General features: G+C 42.5%; 1 protein-coding gene across 1 annotated transcript; it reads left to right on the plus strand.

Annotated features, from left to right (window-relative positions):
• The first annotated feature begins 2,422 nt into the window (after positions 1 to 2,422).
• On the plus strand, positions 2,423 to 23,267 carry LOC311132894 (N-alpha-acetyltransferase 40). The gene is made up of 8 exons (XM_084166261.1): positions 2,423 to 2,817; positions 3,762 to 3,857; positions 14,483 to 14,535; positions 14,683 to 14,778; positions 15,502 to 15,660; positions 16,248 to 16,331; positions 18,988 to 19,065; positions 19,282 to 23,267. Exons 1-8 carry the CDS (start codon positions 2,812 to 2,814, stop codon positions 19,427 to 19,429), a joined length of 720 nt encoding a protein of 239 aa, XP_084022387.1. The 5' UTR covers positions 2,423 to 2,811; the 3' UTR covers positions 19,430 to 23,267.
• Positions 23,268 to 23,742: the final 475 nt, after the last annotated feature.

Genomic DNA, 23,742 nt, shown 5'->3' on the forward strand with positions numbered 1-23,742 from the left:
AAAGCACACAGCCAAGACAACGCAGGAGGGGCTTCGGGACAAGTCTCTGAATGTCCTTGAGTGGCCCAGCCTGAGCCCAGACTTGAACCCAATCGAACATCTCTGGAGAGACCTGAAAATAGCTGTGCAGTGACGCTCTCCATTCAACCTGACAGAGCTTGAGAGGATCTGCAGAGAAGAATGGGAGAAACTCCCCAAATACAGGTGTGCCAAGCTTGTAGTGTCATACCCAAGTAGACTCGAGGCTGTAATCGCTGCCAAAGGTGCTTCAACAAAGTATTGAGTAAGAGTCTAAATACTTATGTAAATGTTATATTTCAGTTTTTTATTTTTAATAAATTGGGTATTGTGTGTAGTTTGAGGGGGTGGGGGAACTATCCATTTTAGAATAAGGCTGTAACATAACAAAATGTGGAAAAAATGAAGGGGTCTGAATACTTTCCGACTGCACTGTATCTCCTCTCCTCAGATCTCATACCTACCTCCCCCTGTTCTCTCTCTCTCCCCTCTCATCTGCACTCTCTCCCTCTCGTCTTTCCCTTCCTCCCTACCTCCCTCCAGAGCTCTCTGTGTATGTTAGCCCCATTTGTCTGTCTGCCCGTGTTCACCCTGTGAGGTCCTTCTCCTCCTATCCAGCTCTCTGTCTGAACACACACCAGCAAACTATCATATACACAGGTCTATCAGCCGGTGAAACGAGGACGACTACAGACTGATGTGACACTGTCTAAGTGTGTGTGTGAGAGAGGAGTGGGGAAGTATAGTCTGGAAGCAGATACCATCATCTTCTACATGGTCTTCATATTCAGGCAATTAAAAATTATTCATTCACATCTTTGAATACAAAAGCAAACCAATGTGTTCACATCAGATGGAGAAAATGCAGATGTATTCAAATTAATGTGAGGTGGAGAGAGAAAGCGAGAGAGAGTATAGCCAAGGAGTCCAGTGGCCTAAGGGTTGTGCCACTGGGCACTTCATGAAGAGCTGAAAGGAATGGATATGTATAGGCCTAAGCAATATGGTAGTAACTTCAACTTGCTAGAAGGAATACTCACCTCCATATTGCTTATACCTATCCAATCCTTACAGATCTACAGTGCCATATATGGGCTAGGCCAGGGTTGTTTCTGGACAGGCCATTAGTAGTTCCTGTGTAACCAAAACAGTAGTAGCCTGAAAGCAATAACAAAAACTGTCGATAATGTCATGCCCTGACCTGCTTCTCGCCCCAGTTGCGAAGCAGACTACCCCAACACAAAGGGTTGTGGGCGGGGCTTACTGACGGGGCCATCTGTGTACAGAGGGGTGTGTGTGTGTAAAGACACCACCATAGGCCTGTAGAAAACTCTCAACATATGGATGTCGACAACCATATAAAAGGATTTTGTAGGCTACACACTGGAAAGGCCTACCCAAGCAATGGCGCACATAGCCAATCATATCAAAGGATTAGCAATTGAAACTATCAATTTATTCAACAGCAGCAGTTTCATGTTCTGCAATTAAGATTTAAGTTTAGAAAAAAATTATTTAAACTCGAAAATGACCGTTAAATAACGATAAAATGCATGATGAATAATTATGGCATGGTGGTAATTAATTTAGACGTTCTAATGGTCCATCCACCCTAATGTCCATTTGTCGAACTTCTCCAAATCGCGTCTTGTCGAACACCGCCACCTTGTGGCCAAATGAACGACCCCAACATTTGAAAAGTTATACATTTTACATTTTAGTCATTTAGTAGACGCTCTTATCCAGAGCGACTTACAGTTAGTGAATACATTATTATTATTTTTGTTTTGTTTATACTGGCCCCCTGTGGGAATCGAACCCACAACCCTGGCGTTGCAAACGCCATGCTCTATCAACTGAGCTACATCCCTGCCGGCCATTCCCTCCCCTACCCTGGACGACGCTGGGCCAATTGTGCGCAATTGTTATAATAATGTACATTTTTAAACATTTATTTCGCCTATAATAAAGAGCCTTAAAGCAAGATCTTAAATAAGAAAATCGTGTTATGTTCGTTGGAGGGAACATATTTCTACCCACTTAGTTACATATTGCTGTAGGCCTAAGTGACATCATGAAAGGGAAGTGTAATAAAAAGAAAGTGTGAAATCTGAAATATCATTACAGTGTAGATAGACATTATTGAGTGTAAAAGGCTTTAGACAACCATGCCTCAATAGCCATACATTTTTTGCCTCCAAAATGTAACCTACCTTCAGCCCCTCTTAAATAGTTACCAGAATCATTATTCATATTTCCACAACAAGTGAAAAACATGAATATAGTTTGTTATATAGCCAAAGATAATAAAATGATAGATTTTGCAGAGTGAATTCAGGAATAATTGTTGTCAGGTTTCTTTCCTTCTTGGCCCCCTAAAAGCTGATGTCGTCATTTCCCCAATGCTTAGGAGGAAACGATATTCTCGTTTATGTTGGTCGGAGAAGAGTAGTAAAAGAAAGAGAGAGGGGAGGAAAGAAAGGATAGAGAAAAGAAAAAGGGAGTAGGGCCAAGAGACGTAATTCAACCCCTTCTCTTGGCGCCAAATAAATAAAACGTTTAATTTTGTCGTTTAACGTTAATGTAACCAATCGTGTGCATATTATTATTTGTAGCCAGTTGAGCTAACGCGGTAGTTATCTTGCTAAATCGCTAGCAACGCAATCATTTTACCTAATCTTACCCTACTCAAGAAACAAAATATTAATTTGGCGAGCTAGCTATATCAATACAACAGATAGCTTGGAAGATAGCTAGCTAGCTACTTCAAGGCGGTCGTTATAATACAGCAATATGGGGGTGAGTTTTGTCCGTGTGTTTGTGTGAAAAGGTGAACGCTTCCATCAAACAAAGACAGCGTCCAAAATCATTATCCCGTGAATGCGCGATGGAGAGAGGGAAAGGAGAGACCACGGAATGAGTGGCAGGCAGGCTCACCGTTAACCAGCTAACTGAAAATAACCCCGCTTTGTGATTGTGTTAACCATCTTTGGCACTGGTTTAATTTGGTCCAGTGTTGCCCCATTGCAACGCTCTCCCGTGCGGTGTGTTTGTGTTGATTGTTTTCAGGTGTGGTGCCACCGCTACCTGAATTTGGTAGCCACGTAACTAGCTAGCTTGATAGGAATCAATTTTCACAAAGGCTTCTCATTTTGCCCTACTAGTTTAGATTAGGCAAGGTGGGAGGCTCGACTCAAATTAGCCAACTAACGACATAAGTTTTCTTAGCTACCTGTTTAGAACATTTGAGAAGTAGTAACTAACCTGAAATGATTTGCAAACTTTTTACAACATCTAGCTGGGGTAAGAAGTAGCTAACTACCTAGTTAACTGTTAGTTATTTAGATAACTAAGTTCCTTAAACGCTTGCACCTCCTGCTAATAATCTTTCACGTGCTCCGAATTTCTTCCTGTAAGATCTCGACCTTAGTGGGGAGAAGTTCTAGCCAGAATTCCACTCTCATGCTAACACAGTGAAACTAACATTTGGACCATAAATTGTTTTTATTTTGTAATCATATAACTAGTCCCTCATTGTTTGTTTTTGTAAGGAGCAAGAGGCACTTCATGTCTCATTGGCTTTCATCAATATTGGGACTGGCGGACACATGCATACTAGTCCCTCACTTCACTCGTACACACACTACTGCTGCAGCCTTCTGCTTGAAGACTAACCACCAACTGACATTTTTATTTCCCATCTCTACTACCCCCACTGCATCTCCCCCCCCTCATCCCTCCAGAGGAAATCAAACAAAGCGAAGGAGAAGAAACAGGCTCGCCTGGCGGAGAGGGCAGCCATGGACGCTGTGTGTGCCAAGGTGGACGCAGCCAATAAGGTAAGTCCTTATGTGCATTACATCAACCAATGGTTGCGTATAATGTAATTGAGAATTTTTACATGCACACTAATATTCAGTGGTGTAAAGTACTTAAAGATACAATAGGCTTTTTTCACGCCCCCAACAGACAACTTCCTCCCACGCCAAGCGGTGTATGACGATATCCGGTTGTCGTCTGTAGTTTTCCGCTAAATTCGAACATGGAGTTTACCAAGTCACTGCTCAATTTGCCAAAGTTTGGCATGAGTGATGTGGCTGATATCGTTGACGAACATCCCCAGACGAAGCGATCTAAACTTGATATAAAATACAAGTTCTTCCACAAACATATCTTCAACTATCAAGGTAAGTTAGTACTTGAAGCGACCAGTTGAGATAGCTAGCCAACTTAGTTAGCTAACGGTAGCTAAGAAGTTACCAAATTGGTTAGTGCTAACGTTAGCTAACATGAGTTAGCAAGCTAACGTTACTTAATATTTGTCAGACTTAGCTATATAACTAATTAACGTTAACTATTTGGCCAGCCACTAATCTATTTGTTTCTAGCAAGCAAAGTAGTTAGCTAGATCCATCTCAGTAACATTAAGAGTAGCAATGGTAACTTACTAGCATACATCAATTTAATGTCGCTGAACGTTATTTTTTCTTGCTCTGTTGTTTTGAATGTGCAGTGTCAAACATAGTAGACGGGGAGGAGGCAGTGGTAATAAGGGCAAGGTGTCACAGGTCAATGAGGAGCCCAATTTACTGCAGGTTACGAGATATGATAGGCAGCTTAGTGTTGAGGCGGTTGCAGTTTACCTGTATTTTGTTCAAAATAATCAAACTCTGTATCTGTTCTCATGTCCCTGGACATGCAGTAGGCCTAGTTCCTTTGTTACTGATCTGAAGTTGTATAACATTAAAATGTAGTATAGAAAGCTTTTAGTAGTAGGTCTGTTATATTTTAATGTGAGAATTGAAGACAAGGAATCATGACCTTGCTGATCAAGACGATCAAGAACTGTGTATGACAACTGTGATGATTCTCCCCCCCCCCCGCATGTTCTTTTAGATCACATTGCAAGCACTCGAGGAACCCGTCATCATAAACCGCTTCTCCTGTTCATTTGCAGCTCTGAGAAATTTGTGGAATCATCCGGTGGCACTACTGTTCCAGATTGCACATTACACCATAATGGTCAAGTTTAGAAATTGAGATAATTTTTCATATTGTCATAAGAGAACACACATTTTTGTATTTTTGTGAACTCATAACTGTACATCGTTCTACATTCATCCTGAATCTTTTTAATGCTTTTTTTTAAACCAGGGGATTCGACCAGAGCCCACTGATGAAATGGTTGTGAGGAAGCGAAGGACATCAGGCAGGAGTGGCATAAAATCCACTATTTACCAAGCATTCCCTGGTGAGTTAGAATTGTCTTTAAACAGGTAGGCATCCCCAGGCTGTCCCCATTACGCTCACACGTTGCCTTCACTCAAGTGTTGAAATTTATTGGACTAAAGTTTTACGGTCTTGGCTGACATTCATCCCTTGTCTATGATTCTTTTTAATGTGTTTCAGGGCCCCTTCCTGACATGACGGTGCTGTCTGCTGGACCAAGTTTGAGGAGCATGAGACCACAACCTGCCATTGCCAAGGTGCTGCATGGACTGGAAGAAATTACTCTGGTTGACTCTAGATTTGTTCCAGTGCCCCGCGGGTCAGTGCTGTCATCAGTGTCCCCTAACTGTCACACGAGAGATTCTAAAGCATCCAGATATTCCTTCATTCCCCCAACTCACAGTAAAAGAAAGTAAATTGCAGTCTGCCTGTCCACTATGGAAGGAAATGAGGAAACCACGTGTGACTGCTAGCCGGTTCAGCGAGGCATGCCACGTGTGTGGGAAGTCGTCTAGCAAGGCCCTAGCCATGAGAATGCTTAAAGGTGAACGGCAAACCGAAGCTATGAGAAAGGGGCTTGAGTCAGTGGTTCTACAGAACTACTCTGAATTATTTAACGTCTCGGTCAAACCTTGTGGTTTCATTGTGCACCCAGATGCACCCCATCTTGGGGCAAGCCCTTATGGGAAAGTTTGACCCTTCTGCAGCGCCACTCTTCGGGCTAGCCGAGATCAAGTGCCCTGATGTTGAGTGTAACTGATGGCCAGGCCAAGCTCAAGCACAGCCACAAATATCACTGGCAATTCCAGGGCCAACTGGTTGTAACCAGTGTAGATTGGTGCAACTTCATTACAAGCACTAGAAGTGACATTACAGTAGAGAGAATTTGGAGAGATGATGCTTTGATAGCAGAGATGAGCGGGAAACTTGACTTCTTTTTTACTTATAGGACTAGTCAAAAGTTTGGACACACCTATTCATTCAAGGATTTTTCTTTATTTTTACTATTTTCTACATTGTAGAATAATAGTGAAGACATCAGAACGATGAAATAACACATAGAATCATGTAGTAACCAAAAAAGTGTTAAACAAATCAATATAGCCACCCTTTGCCTTGATGACAGCTTTGAACACTATTGGCATTCTCTCAACCTGCTTCACCTGGAATGCTTTTCCAACCGTCTTGAAGGAGTTCCCCCATATGCTGAGGACTTGTTGGCTGCTTTTCCTTCACTCTGCGGTCCAACTTATCCCAAACCATCTCAATTGGGTTCAGGTCGGTTGATTGTGGAGGCCAGGTCATCTGATGCAGCACTCCTGTCATTCTCCTTGGTCAAAATGCCTTTACACAGCCTGAAGGTGTGTTGGGTCATTGTCCTGTTGAAAGACAGCTGCAGAATGCTGTGGTAGCCATGCTGGTTAAGTGTGCCTTGAATTCTAAATAAATCACTGACCGTGTCACCAGCAAAGCATCATCACACCACCTCCTCCATGCTTCACGGTGGGAACCCCACATGCAGAGATAATCCGTTCACCTACTCTGTGTCTCACAAAGACACGGTGGTTGGAACCAAAAATCTCAAATTTTGACTCATCAGACCAACAGACAAATTTCCACCGGTCTAATGTCCATTGCTCGTGTTTCTTGGCCCAAGCAAATCTCTTCTTGTTATTGGTGTCCTTTTAGTAGTGGTTTCTTTGCAGCAATTCGACCATGAAGGCCTGATTCACGTAGTCTCCTCTGAACAGTTGATGTTGAGATGTCTGTTACTTTAACTCTTTGAAGCATTTATTTGTCTGCAAGTTCTGAGGCTGGTAACTCTAATGAACTTATCCTCTGCAACGGTCCTCGTGAGCCAGCGCTTGATGGTTTTTGCGACTGTACTTGAATAAACTTTTAAAGTTCTTGACATTTTCCGGATTGACTGAGCATGTCTTAATGTAATGATGGACTTTGAAGAGTGGAGGCTGTTATAGCAGCAAAGGGGAGCACCAAATCCATATTAATGCCCATGATTTTCGAATGAGATGTTTTGACGAGCAAGTGTCCACATACTTTTGGTCGTGTAGTGTATGATGTACTGTATATAATTAATTTCAATTGTATGGAAAGGAAATTATTTTAACGAATGAATTGTGTTATCTTGTTTGTCTATCCCGTGTGGCTCAGTTGGTAGAGCATGGCGTTTACAACGCCGGGGGTTGTGGGTTCGATTCTCACGGGGGACCAGTAAGAATTTATGCACTCTGGATAAGAGTTTCTGCTAAATGACTAAAATTTAAATGTATGCAACATTGTAATAGTAAATTATTCTAATTAAATTGTGTGATCTTTGATACTTTGACAGGCTAAACATAACATGTCACAGAATGAATATTCAATGTATTTATTTAATAAAATCTTCAAATGTAATAATGTTCTCTAACAGACTAATGCATTATGCAACCACTACATCCCAAAAGTCTTATTCATAAAACCTATATCAATACATATTCAATATACAAATGATCTCAAATTCCTCTGTAGCTCAGCTGGTAGAGCATGGCGCTTGTAACGCCAAGGTAGTGGGTTCGATCCCCGGGACCACCCATACACAAAAAATGTATGCACACATGACTAAGTCGCTTTGGATAAAAGCGTCTGCTAAATGGCATATTATATTATTATTATCTTGTCTGAACAGATCAATTTATAATAATCAAAAAAACATGTACATGTTGGTATAAAGCTGTTATTTATAATGACCGAATTAATTGAACTATAATATAAACGCAACATGTGAAGTGTTGGTCCCATGTTTCATGAGTGGAAATTAAGATCCCAGAAATGTTCCATACGCACAAAAAGCTTATTTCTCGCAAATGTTGTGCACAAATTAGTTTACATCCCTGTTAGTGAGCATTTCTCCTTTGCCAAGATAATTCATCCAGCTTCTGTTTAATCAAGAAGCTGATTAAACAGCATGATCATTACACAGGTGTACCTTGTGCTGAGGACAATAAAAGGCCACAGATGTCTCAAGTTGAGAGTGTGCAATTGGCATGCTGACTGCAGGAATGTCCAACAGAGCTATTGAACAGAGCTAGTCATTTTAAAGCATTTGGCTTGGCCTGGCTCCCAAGAGAGTGGGCCTATGCCCTGCCAGGTGAACCCATGGCTGTGCCCCTGCCCAGTCATGTGAAATCCATAAATTATTGCCTAATGAATTTATTTCAATTGACAGATTTCCTTCTATGAACTGTAACTCAGTAAAATCTTTGAAATTGTTGCATGTTGCGTTTGATGATTTTATACTGAACAAAAAATATAAATCAGTCATTTGTAGTGTGTGCGCTGCTGTGCTTGAACATGTTTTCCCACTGGCTTATCACCCTTGAGATCCAGAGGGCCCTGGTTGTTCACCATTTAAGCAGCAGTTCATCCACAGTTGATTGACACAGCCTGCCAGAGTGAGTAGGATAATCGTGTCCCAGATATGGTACCCCTTCACCCTCCTAATGGCTCTCTCCGCTAGCACTCTCAGACGTGCAATGGCTTGCATTCGCTCAATGTCATTCCGTTAGCCGAGTTGCTCTTTTGAATGGGGGAATGATGAGCGTTGCCCCCACATCTGACAGCATCTTCTCTATGATGAACCCCTTGTCTACCATAAGTCCATCACCAGGCTCAAACAGCTTGAGGATTCCAGAGAGATGTGTGATCTCCTGATCAGAGATGGACCCAGTGAAAACCTGGATACAAAGGTGATGGCTCCACAAGGTGCAATCCCAATCAGGCCCTTAAAGGTGGTGTGGTTTTTGTAAGATTAAAAGGTCTCTGACTGTAATGTCAGAGAGGAGGGGTTGGCTCAGCTTTGTGCAGTCCAGGATAACTGACCTCTGGACAGTATCACTTTGAACTTGTCAGGCATGCTTGCCTGCACCTGCTCTCTGGACATCCAAATGGGCACAGAGCCCAAGACAAGATACAGGTAGTTGGTCCAGTTTATTATAATGCAGCTCACTGTAGGGACCCTCACGCAAAAGATGTCCGCCAACACCTTCTCCTTCAGCCCAGCAGCTACTGGACAGCAGTAAAGAGAACTTGTCAATGAGTGGCAGCTTCCTGTTGGGCCTTGGTGTTGCGCTTCCCATTCCAGCCTTCTGGTCCTTGGACTAGTAGATTAACCTGGAGGCAGAGGGGGCAATGGTCTCCCAGTACACCATGAAGACCTTCTCTGAGTGGAACCGAGTATAGAACCTGAAGTCCTCATCAGATGCACAGAATCTTTGGAGCTGGAGATGGTGAACAGAGCGCTGTTGGACTTATAGCTCTAGCTCCTTGATTCAATCCAGTGCAGCATCCAACACACCTATAGAAAAGAAAGGGGTAATTTATATGGCAAAATTGTACTATTATTCAGTTTGAAAGTCAGTATCATGACACAGTAAACCAACTCTGACTTAGTCTAGGTCTCAGGACAAACGTAATCAAGTATGTTATGGTAGCGAGTTAGTAGTTTTGTTATTGTTATTTCAAAAGCTGAACTATAGCAACCGTTTGCATAACTACAGCGCTGAGCTACAACACATCATCAACCATCTGGAAAACCTAAGTTGACGTTACTCACCAGGGAGAGGAGGGCAGGCATAGTCATGGTCCGCTGCAGTCACTTCATAGGCACCAACACTTGTGTCCATAGCGGAGACACCCACTTCCTGTTCCCGGACATTGGTACCCAGTCGCGCACTTGCTATATCAAAAGGAGAGACCCGAGACTGCAGGCTCTTCCCCCAGTCGTTCCAGGAGAACCGACAGGGAACGTTCATTCTTAATGCGAGAACGGCCTTTTGGTGTCAAGTAGATGTTGGCCGGGGTAAAATGCAGGCTACAGACGAAAGTGCTCCCACGTATAATAGTGAAGTCCGAGCCCTCATTCCTTCTAATTGCTCTCACCCAGCTGTCACGTAAAGTCGCATCCTTTGGGAAGTTGTGAAAGCTGAGATAGGGGTGATTTTTGTTTGTTGTTTGAACATAAAAGGGACACTACAGTAGCATTGGCGAGAGGACTGTGCCGGCATTATTATGCTAGCTTGCTAACTGCGGTTTTGCTAGCGACCAGAACATAAACCGGAAAATAAACAGCGGCGCTTTTCTGAACTTCGGTTCTACAAACCCGGAAGCGTAAAATAATCCTATATGGAACTTTTTGGGCGACCTGACCAAATTAACATAGTAATGTGAGTTATAGATCTGTCATTCTCATTGAAAGCAAGTCTAAGAAGCGGTAGATCTGTTCTATGTGCGCTATTTGTATGCTTCCCGTTCTTAAGTTTTGTTTTTGTGTCTTTTAACTTTTGTACACATCAGCTGAAAATACAATATTTTTTGATTATGATAAAGATACAGTGAATTCGGAAAGCACTCAGACCCCTTAACTTAACACATTTTGTTACGTTTCAGCCTTATTCTAAAATGGATTAAATAAATGTTTTTCCTCATCAAATCGACACACACAATACCCCATAATGACAAAGCGAAAAAAACAGGTTTTTAGAAATGTTTGCAAATGTAATAAAAATAAAAAACAGACCCTTTGCTATGAGACTTAAAATTGAGCTCAGGTGCATCCTGATGTTTCTACAACTTGATTGGAGTCCACCTGTGGTAAATTCAATTTATTGGACATGATTTAGAAAGGCACACACCTGTCTACAGTGTTTTTCCCCTCATCAATCTACACTCAGTACTCCATAATGACAAAGCAAAAACAGATTTTTAGAAATTTTTGCTAATTTATTAAAAAGAACAAACGGAAATATCACATTTACATAAGTATTCAGACCATTTACTCAGTACTTTGTTGAAGCACCTTTGGCAGTGATTACAGCCGCAAGTCTTCTTGGGTATGACGCTACAAGCTTGGCACACCTTTATTTGGGGAGTTCCTCACATTCTTCTCTGCAGATCCTCTCAAGATCTGTCAGGTTAGTTGGGGAGCGACGCTGCACAGCTATTTTCAGGTCTCTCCAGAGATGTTCGATCTGGTTCAAGTCCAGGATCTGGCTGGGCCACTCAAGGACATTCAGAGACTTGTCCTGAAGTCACTCCTGCGTTGTCTTGGCTGTGTGCTTAGGGTCGTTGTCCTGTTGGAAGGTGAGACTTCGCCCCAGTCTGAGGTCCTGAGCAGGTTTTCATCAAGGATCTCTTTATACTTTGCTCCGTTCATCTTTCCCTCGATCCTGACTAGTCTCCCAGTCCCTGCCGCTGAAAAGCATCCCTACAGTATGATGCTGCCACCACCATGCTTCACCGTAGGAATGGTGCCAGGTTTCCTCCAGACGTGACACTTGGCATTCAGGCCAAAGAGTTCAATCTTGGTTTCATCAGACCAGATAATCTTGTTTCTCATGGTCTGAGAGTCATTTAGGTGCCTTTTGGCAAACTCCAAGCAGGCTGTCATGTGCCTTTTATTGAGGAGTGACATCCGTCTGGCCACTCTACCATAAAGGTCTGATTGGTGGAGTGCTGCAGAGATAGTTGTCCTTCTGGAAGGTTCTCCCATTTCCACAGAGGATCTCTGGAGCGCTGTCAGAGTGACCATTGGGTGCTTGGTCACCTCCCTGACCAAGGCCCTTCTGCCCCGATTGCTCAGTTTGGCCGGGCGGCCAGCTCTAGGAAGAGTGTTGGTGGTTCCAAACTTCTTCCATTTAAGAATGATGGAGGCAACTGTGTTCTTGGGGACCTTCAATGCTGCAGAAATGTTTTGGTAGCTTTCCCCAGATCTGTGCCTCGACACACTCCTGTCTCGGAGCTCTACGGACAATTCCTTCGACCTCATGGCTCGATTTTTGCTCTGACATGCACTGTCAACTGTGGGACCTTATATAGACAGGTGTGTGCCTTTCAAAATCATGTCCAATCAATTGAATTTGCCACAGGTGAACTCCAATCAAGTTGTAGAAACATCTCAAGGATTATCAATGGAAACAGGATGCACCTGAGCTCAATTTCGAGTCTCATAGCAAAGGGTCTGAATACTTATGTTTAAAAAGGTATTTCTGTTTTTTATTTTTAATAAATTGGCAAACATTTCTAAAAACCTGTTTTCACTTTGTCATTATGGGGTATTGTGTGTAGATTGAGGATGTTTATTTATTTAATCCATTTTAGAATAAGGCTGTCATGTAACAAAATGTGGAAAAAGTCGAGGGGTCTGAATACCTTCGGAATGCACTGTATTTAAGGTCCCACAGTTGACAGTGCATGTCAGAGCAAAAACCAAGCTATGAGGTCGAAGGAAATGTTCGAAGAGCTCTGAGACAGGATTGTGTTATGGTACTGATCTGGGTAAGGGTACCCAAAAATCAAAAAGTACTGAGTAAAGGGTCTGAATATGTCAGTTTTTTATTTTTAATACATTTGCCAAAATTGATGAAAACCTGTGTTTGCTTTGTCAATATGGGGTATTGTGTGTAGATTGATGAGGGGAAAAAACGATTTAATCAGTTTTAGAATAAGGCTGTAATGTAACAAAATGTGGAAAAGTCAAGGGGTCTGAATACTTTCCGAATGCACTGATATTTCAGTGGTTTAGATGGTACAATGAATCTCTACACTATACCTTGTTTTGTCACATAAACTGAAATTAGGCGAACTATTAGAATTTTAGCAACCAGGAAATTGCTGCGTGATATCTGCATAGTGCTTCTTTAAAGGGACATTTCAAAATTGTTCTACTTCATATTCATCATCTCCAGCACCACCCTAACACCAACATATGTGAAAACTGCATGTTTCTATGTTTTGTGGGGAAAAAAGATAGTGATAAGTGTTTCCAATGACATCATCAGTGTGCATGGTGATTTTAACCAATTACTAATTGGTTGAAGTCGGCGTTCCAGCTGTGTGGATTTGATTTGAGCATGTGCTAGCACCAGCAGAGCGAGCCTCCCTCTTTTGCGCAAGTGAAGTGAGTTTGGAGAAACTGAAAGTAAGCATTTAAGAAATAGTTTTCACATACAGACTTTATATGTTCGAACTCAGCATCAAAAAGGCTTCCCAAAAATAACATGGTCGCTGTGATAGAACATTTACATAAGTCCCATCAGGTAGCCTTATTTCAGATCTGTCCATGTTAACAGGATTATGAGGGAAATCGTTCTTCTTGCAAAGCATGTAAACATTTAAATCAAACTATTATATTTATCTGAGTACATTGACTGTTGGGCGCAGTTTGCATCAGATTGCTATATCATATGATGTGGTTGGCTGATATTTTAAACACTGATCCAGATCTGGCATGTGTGTCCAATGTAGTCCGCCTGGAACATGACCTATGACTGCGGGGCTCCAGACTAACAGTTTCCCTTAGTGGCACTGGTAACTTTTGCAGTTGGATGCACCGGCCCATGATTTGGCCGCACCAACATTTTTTGCGGCGTCGCGCAATAGAAAAAATAAGTCATCAATTTAGTCATTCACAGTGCTTTATTAAGGGGTGTAATAGACTACTGAGCTGGGATTCAATAAATCTGTTTTCATTTAACATGTCCATGCAGTAATGCATGATATTAGATATTTTTATGTGCAACCTAATCCAGTGATTGTCATGAGTTTTGGGGCATTTTACTGTTAAAATCTGGCTTTTTTTTGTTCAGTAGATGAATTTGCCTTAATCTTTATGTGCAATAATATCATAGGCTAATTTATTTGGGGCTAATTCACCATCTGACTAAGTGGAAAATCAAAACACCCACTGCTGGTAGCCATGTATTAATCGAACAGTAAATTCAATGTCCTAAAACAACTTTGCAGTTGCACACGCATTGACCAATGTGCACTCCGTATCTCAACGCTATATCAAATATCAAAATTGTAAAATAGTTGCTATAGAGCTAAATATTGAGAGTTGAGAAATACAAATTATACAGAGAGTGACAACAGATGCTTCCAGATCTGTACAGGCAGGTCAGACTTTCATTACAGTAATCATAAGGATAGTTTTAGCCTCCTAAAAAAGTAAACATTTTATTGGTCGAATCGGTGTGAGCTGCACATTCTGCATAGCCACCTGACCATGTAGTATGCGGCTCGCACCGATACGACCAATAAAAATTGTACTCACACAGCCAAGTAAACGGGTCGCAAAATGCGATTAAATGGTCGAAGTCTGGAGCCTTGGACTGCCAGGAGTTTTTCCTGACCATGTGACTGACTCTGTAACTCATACACACTTCTCTCTCTCTCACAGCTGGATGACCCTCTGGCTGCTTTCCCCATCTTTAAAAAGTATGACAGAAACGGGTAAGAGATTCTCCTCCTGTGCCTCTCCAGTGTGTGTGTGTGTGGGTGTGGCAGGCTGGTTGATAAACATCTGCTCTGTCAGGGCTGAGTGGTTTATTGTGTGAGATGCATAGCTAACTACTCGTGTCCTGTCTCTCTCGCCTGTAGGTTGAATCTCCAGATAGAGTGTAAGAGAGTGTCCACCTTCAACCCTATCTCTGTGGAGTGGGCCTATGAACTAACCAGGACCAACATGCAAACACTGTAAGGAGAGAGGGTTGAGGGGGAGAGCAGAGCGCAGGGATGGCAGATTGGAGGGTGTGTGTGTGTGTGTGTTAGGGATATAGGCTATAGGTTAATTTGCATAATTTAGTGGAATTAAATTGGTGTCATAAAACCGGAACAGTGTCGCAGTCGACCGGAAATATTATTTTGTCGAAAATGTAATGTACAGGAAAGTAGCTTGCTTAAAGGTAGCTCAGTGATATGACATAGATGCAGAAAGTAAACAGCATATTGGGTCAATTTCTGCAACAACTAAGACTGTTGAAGCTCAATGCTCAACTTCATCGCTGTTTTGGTGCCCTGGCTACCACGCTGTAGCAGCGTGAAACCGCTTGCATGATCAGGTGCATATTTTATACCAGTGTTTTTCCGCAAATTGCATTTGAGCAAATGTTTGAAAATGATGTATTGCTTCATTAAAGTAGTTGCATGTTCAATAATATGACACTTGCTATTGTCGCATGTTTTTTAAGCCCTTATTGAAAAAGGTGTGTTCCTTGTACCCATGCATAGCATTTTCTGTTGGTCATGTCATTTTACTGTTTGGAACAAATTTAACCGTTTGTTAACCGGTTAATGGGGGTTGGTTAGGTGGCAGCAAAATTGACAGAAATGTGCACCCCTAGTGTGTATGTGAGTGTGTTTAACATTTCCCTCTTGTAAGGATCAATAAAATATTCTGCTGCTTCTTCTGTGATGCAGGTACGAGCAGAGCGAGTGGGGATGGAAGGAGAGAGAAAAGCGGGATGAGATGAACGACGAGAGGGCGTGGTATCTCCTGGCCCGAGACACAGACTCGTCCCCCGTGGCCTTCTCTCACTTCCGATTCGACGTCGAGTGCGGGGAGGAGGTGTTATACTGGTAAGGGTTGTCATGGAGGGGATTTGATTAATGCCTGGGGTAAACTGGGTTAGCATTGACTGCATTAGTTTTGGATTGATTGCGTTCATTTTGGGACCGGGCTGCTTCCGGCCGTGAGCCAGGTGCCCCGTTTTAGCGGGGAAGTCAGCTCAAAACAAAAGTGATGTAGGTTAAGCAGGTGGAGTAATGAGTGCGATTCTGTGTTTTCACATGCAAACGTGATTGCTTGTGGTAAAAACGCTTTATCTGCCTTCCCAATGAAAACTAGTTTGCCAACATGACCAAGTTGCGCAGATTATTGTTGGATTTGAGAAAGGAGCTCCTCCCTCACTGCTTTTGCCAGTTCACGTCACGGGCGTCTTCCCACATCGTCTACTTCTCCAAATCCATTTGTGAAGATCCGAGGGTAGGAACCTCAGATCTTCTGCTCCAATGTGCTTTGAGAAGGAGACGACTAGGAAGGAGACCGTGATGAATCAAGGAAATACAGTTAGTGGCACTACTATTGAAAGGGATTGTTGTCGAATGGTATTATCATTGTGTTATTCTGGATGTTGATGTGTTGTTATTGTTGTGTTTTTTTGTAGTTATGAGGTCCAGTTGGAGAGCAGAGTGAGGAGGAAAGGACTGGGCAAGTTCCTCATCCAGATACTACAGCTCATTGCCAACAGGTACATATTATATATGAGTATTCACTGATTGTACAAAACATTAAGGACACTTTCTTAATATTGAGTTGCACCCCCCCTTTTGCCCTCAGAACAGCCTCAATTAGTCGGGGCATGGACTCTACAAGTTGTCGAAAGCATTCCACAGGGATGCTGGCCCATGTTGACTCCAATGCTTCCCACAGTTGTCAAGTTCGCTGGATATCATTTGGATGGTGTACCATTCTTGATACACATGAGAAAATGTTGAGCGTGCAAAACTCAGCAGCGTTGCATTTCTTGACACAAACTGGTGCGCCTGGCACCTACTACCATACCCCGTTCAAAGGCACTCTGAATGGCACACATACACAATCCATGTCTCAATTGTCTCAAGGCTTAAAAATCCTTCTTTAACCTGTGTCCTCCCCTTCATATACACTGATTGAAGTGGATTTAACAAGTGACATCTATAAGGGATCATAGCTTTCACCTAGTCAGTCTGTCATGAAATGAGCAGGTGTCCTTAATGTTTTGTACACTCAATGTATAATATAGTGTTATAGTAATATATATGAATATAGTAGTATAGTATATTAGTGTGTATATATACTGAACCAAAATATAAACGCAACTTGCAACGATTTCAAAGATTTGACTGAGTTACAGTTCATGTAAGGAAATCAATAAATAATTTAAATAAATAAATTAGGCCCTAATCTATGTATTTCACATGACTTGGAATACAGATATGCATCTGGTCACAGATACCTTTAAAAAAAGTAGGGGCATGGATCAGAAAACCAGTCAGTATCTGGTGTGACCTCATGTAGCACGACATCTTTGCATAGTTGATCAGGCTGTTGATTGTGGCCTGTGCAATGTTGTCCCACTCCTTTGCAATGTCTGTGCGAAGTTGCTGGATATTGGCGGGAACTGGAACATGCTGTCGTACACATCGATCCAGAGCATCCCAAACATGCTCAATGGGTGACATGTCTGGTGAGTATGAAGGCCATGGCAGAACTGGGACATTTTCAGCTTCCAGGAATTGTGTACAGATACTTGCGACATGGGGCCGTGCAACTCAATTAGTATTTGGTAGATTTGCCTTTAAATTGTTTAACTTGGGGTCAAACGTTTCGGGTAGCCTTCCACAAGCTTCCCACAATAAGTTGGGTGAATTTTGGCCCATTCTTCCTGACAGAGCTGGTGTAACTGAGTCAGGTTTGTAGGCCTCCTTGCTTTTTCAGTTCTGCCCACACATTTTCTATAGGATTGAGGTCAGGCTTTGTGATGGCCACTCCAATACATTGACTTTGTTGTCCTTAAGCCATTTTGCCACAACTTTGGAAGAATGCTTGGGGTCATTATCCATTTGGAAGACCCATTTGCGACCAAGCTTTAACTTCCTGACTGATGTCTTGAGATGTTGCTTCAATATGTCCACATCATTTTCCTTCCTCATGATGCCATCTATTTTGTGAAGTACACCACTCCCTCCTGCAGCAAAGCACCCCCACAGGGGTGATGATGCCACCCCCGTGCTTCAAGGTTGGGATGCTGTTCGTCGGCTCGCCTTTTTCCTCCAAACATAACGATGGTCATTATGGCCAAACAGTTTTGTTTCATCAGACCAGAGGACATTTCTCCAAAAAGTATGATCATTGTCCCCATGTGCAGTTGCAAACCGTAGTCTGGCTTTTTTATGGCGGTTTTGGAGCAGTGGCTTCTTCATTGCTGAGCGGCCTTTCAGGTTATGTCGATATAGGACTAGTTTTACTGTGGATATAGATACTTTTGTACCTGTTTCCTCCAGCATCTTCACAAGGTCCTTTGCTGTTGTTCTTGGATTGAGTTGCACATTTCGCACCAAAGTACGTTCATCTCTAGGAGACAGAACGCGTCTCCTTCCTGAGAGGTATGAAGGCTGCGTGGTCCCATGGTGTTTATACTTGCGTACTATTGTTTGTACAGATGAACGTGGTACCTTCAGGTGTTTGGAAATTGCTCCCAATGATGAACCAGACTTGTGGAGGTCTACACATTTTTTTCTGAGGTCTTTGATGATTTATTTTGATTTTCCCATGTCAAGCAAAGAGGCACTGAGTTTGAAGGTAGGCCTTGAAATACATCCACAGGTACACCTCCAATTGACTCAAATTATGTCAATTAGCCTATCAGAAGCTTCTAAAGCCATGACATCATTTTCTGGAATTTTCCAAGCTGTTTAAAGACACAGTCAACTTAGTGCATGTAAAGACCTGACCCACTGGAATTGTGATACAGTGAATTATAAGTGAAATTATCTGTCTGTAAACAATTGTTGGAAAAATTACTTGTGTCATGCACAAAGTAGATGTCCTAACCGACATGCCAAAACTATAGTTTGTTAACAAGAAATCTGTGGAGTGATTGAAAAACGAGTTTTAATGACTCCAACCTAAGTGTATGTAAACTTCCGACTTCAACTATATCTGAAGTATTCTACCACCAAGCCCTGTAGAAACTGAATCTTCACTCAGGTTATTTATTTATTTCAATCTCTTTCTGTGTCTCTCTGGTGTCTTTCTCCCACTCTATTTTTCCCCTCTCTCTCTTTCCCCTCTGCTTTCTTTCTCTTTCTTTCTCTCTCTCTCTACCACCCCCACCCCCGTCTGTCTCTCCTCTCTCCCCCCAGCACACAGATGAAGAAGGTGATGTTAACAGTATTCAAACACAACCATGGGGCGTACCAGTTCTTCAGGGAAGCCTTACAGTGAGTCTCCATAGCTTTTCAACAGCTTCTCAGCATGTACAAACACATTATTATTATTATTATTATTATTATTATGTTCTTTAGAAATAACTGTTGGCACAGTACTGTAATCAATCCACTCCTTCCTCCATCTCTCTCTTTCCTCTTTCTGTGCATCTCATCTCCCTCCCCCCTACCCTCTCAATATCTCCCTCCTCCTCCCTCACCCCCTCCCAGGTTTGAGATCGACGACACCTCCCCTAGTATGTCTGGTTGCTGTGGTGATGACTGCACCTATGAGATCCTGTCGCGGCGGACCAAACATGCGGAGGCCTCGGGTCACAACCATGGGGGAGGGGGGCACTGTGGGGGCTGCTGCCACTGAGGGACATGCCCACTTCCAGTTCCTGTTTCACCACTTCCTGGTCCCATGCTCTAAAACCTCTCCCACTTTCCTAATCATGAATCATTACCGTTCCCCCCAACCCCCAATCTGACACCCCCCTTTAAGCCCCAAAACTGACAGACCCCCGACCCCCTCTTTTCTGTCCTGTATAGCATCCCTTCCTCCTCCCTCTCTCCTCTCCATATTCCACCTCTTTCCCCTCCATACTATTTCAGTTTTTGATAAGTTAGGAATCTGTCTGTCCACCCCTCCTTCTCTTCAACAGCTTTCTTAACAGTCCCAAGGCTCCGTCTCAGTAATCCTAACGTGTGTACTATTATGGATAGAGCAGTGTATTGGCCAAGCATTCTGAATGGTAGATTAAGGTGGATGTTGGGACAGAGCCCCACAAATGTATTTCTCTTAGTTTGATGAGATGTTCTGTAGATACTTGCACCCCCTCTCTCCTCTCTCGCTCTTTCTCCCTTGCTCTCTCATCTCTCCTCATCAAAGAAATACACAGAGCCTGTGATCAGTTTCAGTTTATCTTCGACAGTTTTCAAAATGCAATTGGATGGCAGGAAGACCCAATGTTGCTATGTTAAGATCCCCTGGCTCCTCCCTAACAACCCCTTCAGTAGTTTGCATGGCAACCAAGTCACAAAAACATTTGTTTTTCTAGATTATCTTTTCGATAGATTTCACCACCCAGACCATTTAGGTCCTGAAATGGCACCATGTTCCCTTTACAGTGCATTACTTTTGACCAGGGCCCATAGGGCTTTGGTCAAAAGTAGTGCACTAAATAGGGGATAGGGTGCCATTTGGGATGCACACTGTTGCTGCCGGCCATGTGGGCCTTGTTGCCATCTCTGTTTACATACAGAAACCTTCAGGCTATTGTAGTGACCTGGGTTGCCAGATTGGGGGGGGGGGGGGGTTCCATAGAAGTCTATGCGATTGACCCTGTAATTGTTAGTGTAGGTCTCAAATTTACATTTACATTTACGTCATTTAGCAGACGGTCTTATCCAGAGCGACTTACAAATTGGTGCATTCACCTTATAGCCAGTGATGGCACCCCAATCCCTTTATACTGTGCTACTTTTGACCAGGGCCCTTAGAAACCGTTTGGTAGTTTGCATGGCATGTCACAAAAACAGTGTGCAGTAGAAAGGGAATAGGGTGCCATTTGGGACGCAGGGAATGGAAAGAAACTCAACAGATTGGCATCTCACACAGGCTTACAAAAAAAAAAGATATTTAACTTGTGCATTCGGAAAGTATTCAGACCCCTTGACTGTTTCCACATTTTGTTATATTACAGCCTTATTCTAAAATTGATTACATTGTTTTTTCCCCTCATCAATCTACACACACTACCCCATAATGACAAAGCACATGTTTTTTGTTTTGTTTTTGCAAATGTATTAAAAAGAATATGAATATGACATTTACATAAGTATTCAGACCTTTAGTCAGTACTTATTTGAGGCAGATTTGGCAGCGATTACAGCCTCGAGTCTTCTTTAGTATGACGCTACAAGCTTGGCACACCTGTATTTGGGGAGTTTCTCCCATTCTTCTCTGCAGATCCTCTCAAGCTCTGTCAGGTTGGATGGGTGTCCCTGCACAGCTATTTTCAGGTCTCTAGAGATGTTATATCGGGTTCAAGTCCGGGCTCTGGCTGGGCCTCTCAAGGACATTCAGAGACTTGTCCTGAAGCCACTCCTGCGTTGTCTTGGCTGTGTGCTTAGAGTCGTGGTCATGTTGGAAGGTGAACCTTTGCCCCAGTCTGAGGTCCTGAGCGCTCTGCAGCTACTTTGCTCCGTTCATCTTTCCCTCGATACTAACTAGTCTCCCAGTCCCTGCCACTGAAAAATATCCCCACATTATGATGCTGCCACCACCATGCTTCACCATAGGGATGGTGAAAGGTTTCCTCGAGACGTGATGCTTGGCATTCAGGCCAAAGAGTTCAATCTTGGTTTCATCAGACCAGTGAATCTTGTTTCTCATGGTCTGAGAGTCCTTTAGGTGCCTTTTGGCAAACTCTAAGCGGGCTGTCATGTGCCTTTTACTGAGGAGTGGATTCCGTCTGGCCACTCTACCATAAAGGCCTGATTTGTGGATTGCTGCAGAGATGGTTGTCCTTCTGGAAGGTTCTCCCATCTCCACAGAGGAACTCTGGAGCTCTGTCAGAGTGACCATTGGGTTCTTGGTCACCTCCCTTACCAAGGCCCTTCTCCGCCGATTGCTCAGTTTGGCCGGGCGGCCAGTTCTAGGAAGAGTCTTGGTAGTTCCAAACTTCTTCCATTTAAGAATGATGGAGGCCACTGTGTTCTTGGGGACCTTCAATGCGGCAGACAATTTTTGGTACCCTTCCCAAGATCTGTGCCTCGACACAATCCTGTCTCTGAGCTCTACGGACAATTCCTTCGACCTAATGGCTTGGTTTTTGCTCTGACATGCACTGTCAACTGTAGGACCTTATATAGACAGGTGTGTGCCTTTCCAAATCATGTCCAATCAATTGAATTTACCACCGGTGGACTCCAATCAAGTTGTAGAATCATCTCAAGGATGATCAATGGAAACAGGATGCACCTGAGCTCAATTTCGCGTCTCATAGCAAAGGGTCTGAATTTGCAAACATTTCTAAGAACCTGTTATCGCTATTGTGTGTAGATTGATCAGGGAAGATTTTTGTAACGTAACAAAATGTTGAGAACGTCAAGGGGTCTGAATGCTTTCCGAATGCACTGTAGATTAGCTTTTTAAGTACAATCTCTTGTTTCCCCCCTCCTACTTTCCAACCCGATAATATCCTATATCTGTCTCAGGTTTAAATTTCAACTGACACGCCTCGTGTTTCTTATCAAGCATGTTATGGTCCAATAGTTTGGGGTAAGAAGACAAATCACCCCTAACCACAGATCTAGGATCAGATTTCCCAACCCCAAATCTTAACCATTAAACAATAAGGGCCGGTTTTCCAGACACAGATTAGCCTAAAAATAGTCCTGGAATAAAAAACTATTTTAATTGTGATTATCCTTTGAGCATTCTTTTTTTAGTCTGGTAAACAGGCCCATGGTGGGTAAAAATAATATTGGACCTAAGATCACTGGTTAGGGCATAACAATTATAGAACGGTCATCCCCAGTCATGTCAATTGGTGGGTTCCCCTTCTAGAAATCCTATTTCTATAGGTTAGGGGCAACTCTGTTGGGATGCCAGGGCAGTAGGATGAAGTTACCTGTGGACACTGATTTAAGGTCAGTTTTAAGGTTTCTCCCTCTAATGGTTAGGTTTGGGTGGAAGGAATCTGGGTTGGGTGGAGGGAATCTAGACCTGTGTCTATAAGAAGTCTACCTGGATTGGTGGCTTTGGTTGGGTTTGTGTTGTAGGGAGTGGTGGGGACCGGTTTTGTTTAAATTGAAAATATTTTTGTTTAGGGAATAAACTTTTAATTTTATGCTATTTTTTAATCAACATCAGACACATTTTTATTTTGACCTTTTGGATATCCTCACCTCAACAAGTTTTTAAAAATATGTTTCTGTCAATCCCTCTCTACCCTTGTCTGTCTCTTTTTCTCTTTTTCTGTGTATATAATCTGTTACAGATTAATTAGATTTGTTTTTATTTGCCTTTTTACAGGTAAAACACTTGTTTCGGTTTAAAAATGACATTTAAACTCAATGTTTGATAATGAGTGGTCCTGTCTTGTGATTGATTGAATATTAACTGACAAAGATGAAAGAGAAAAACTAAACTGTCATTTCTGCCTTGTCAATGTTTTATTTGTATGTTACAAATAAAGGAAACTTGTTTGACTTCTATCCAGTTGTCCGTATTTTAATAATAGGCATGTACGTCCTAAATGCCACCCTGTTCCCTATAGAATGCCCTACTTTTGAACAGAGCATAATGGGCCCTGGTCAAAAGTAGTGCATTTGGGACGTTTAGTCAGTCATAGAACACTTTTGTCAGTCATAGATTCATTTGAATTTCTTACGCAGTTCTCTGAAATGCTGAGTGGAGCCAGAACCTTTATTCATCCTTTATTTTACACAGCCGGTTGAATAGGACATTAAATGTGATAGGAAAGCATCAAACAGGAAGGTGTGATTACTGCCTGTGGAGCATGTACTGATACAGTGTGGGCAGTCTGAGAGGGAAAGAGATTGAGTATGAGGGAGAAGGTTGTACTGGAGATTTGAGTTTAAAGAGCATACTGAGTAGAAGAACATCTTTCAATACAGTCAAATATTTTATATTTTTTAAGAGAAACTGGGCTGGCAGGTTGG

This window comes from Coregonus lavaretus (genome assembly GCF_964263955.1).
Source record: "Coregonus lavaretus genome assembly, chromosome: 7".
Taxonomy (NCBI): Eukaryota; Metazoa; Chordata; class Actinopteri; order Salmoniformes; family Salmonidae; genus Coregonus; species Coregonus lavaretus.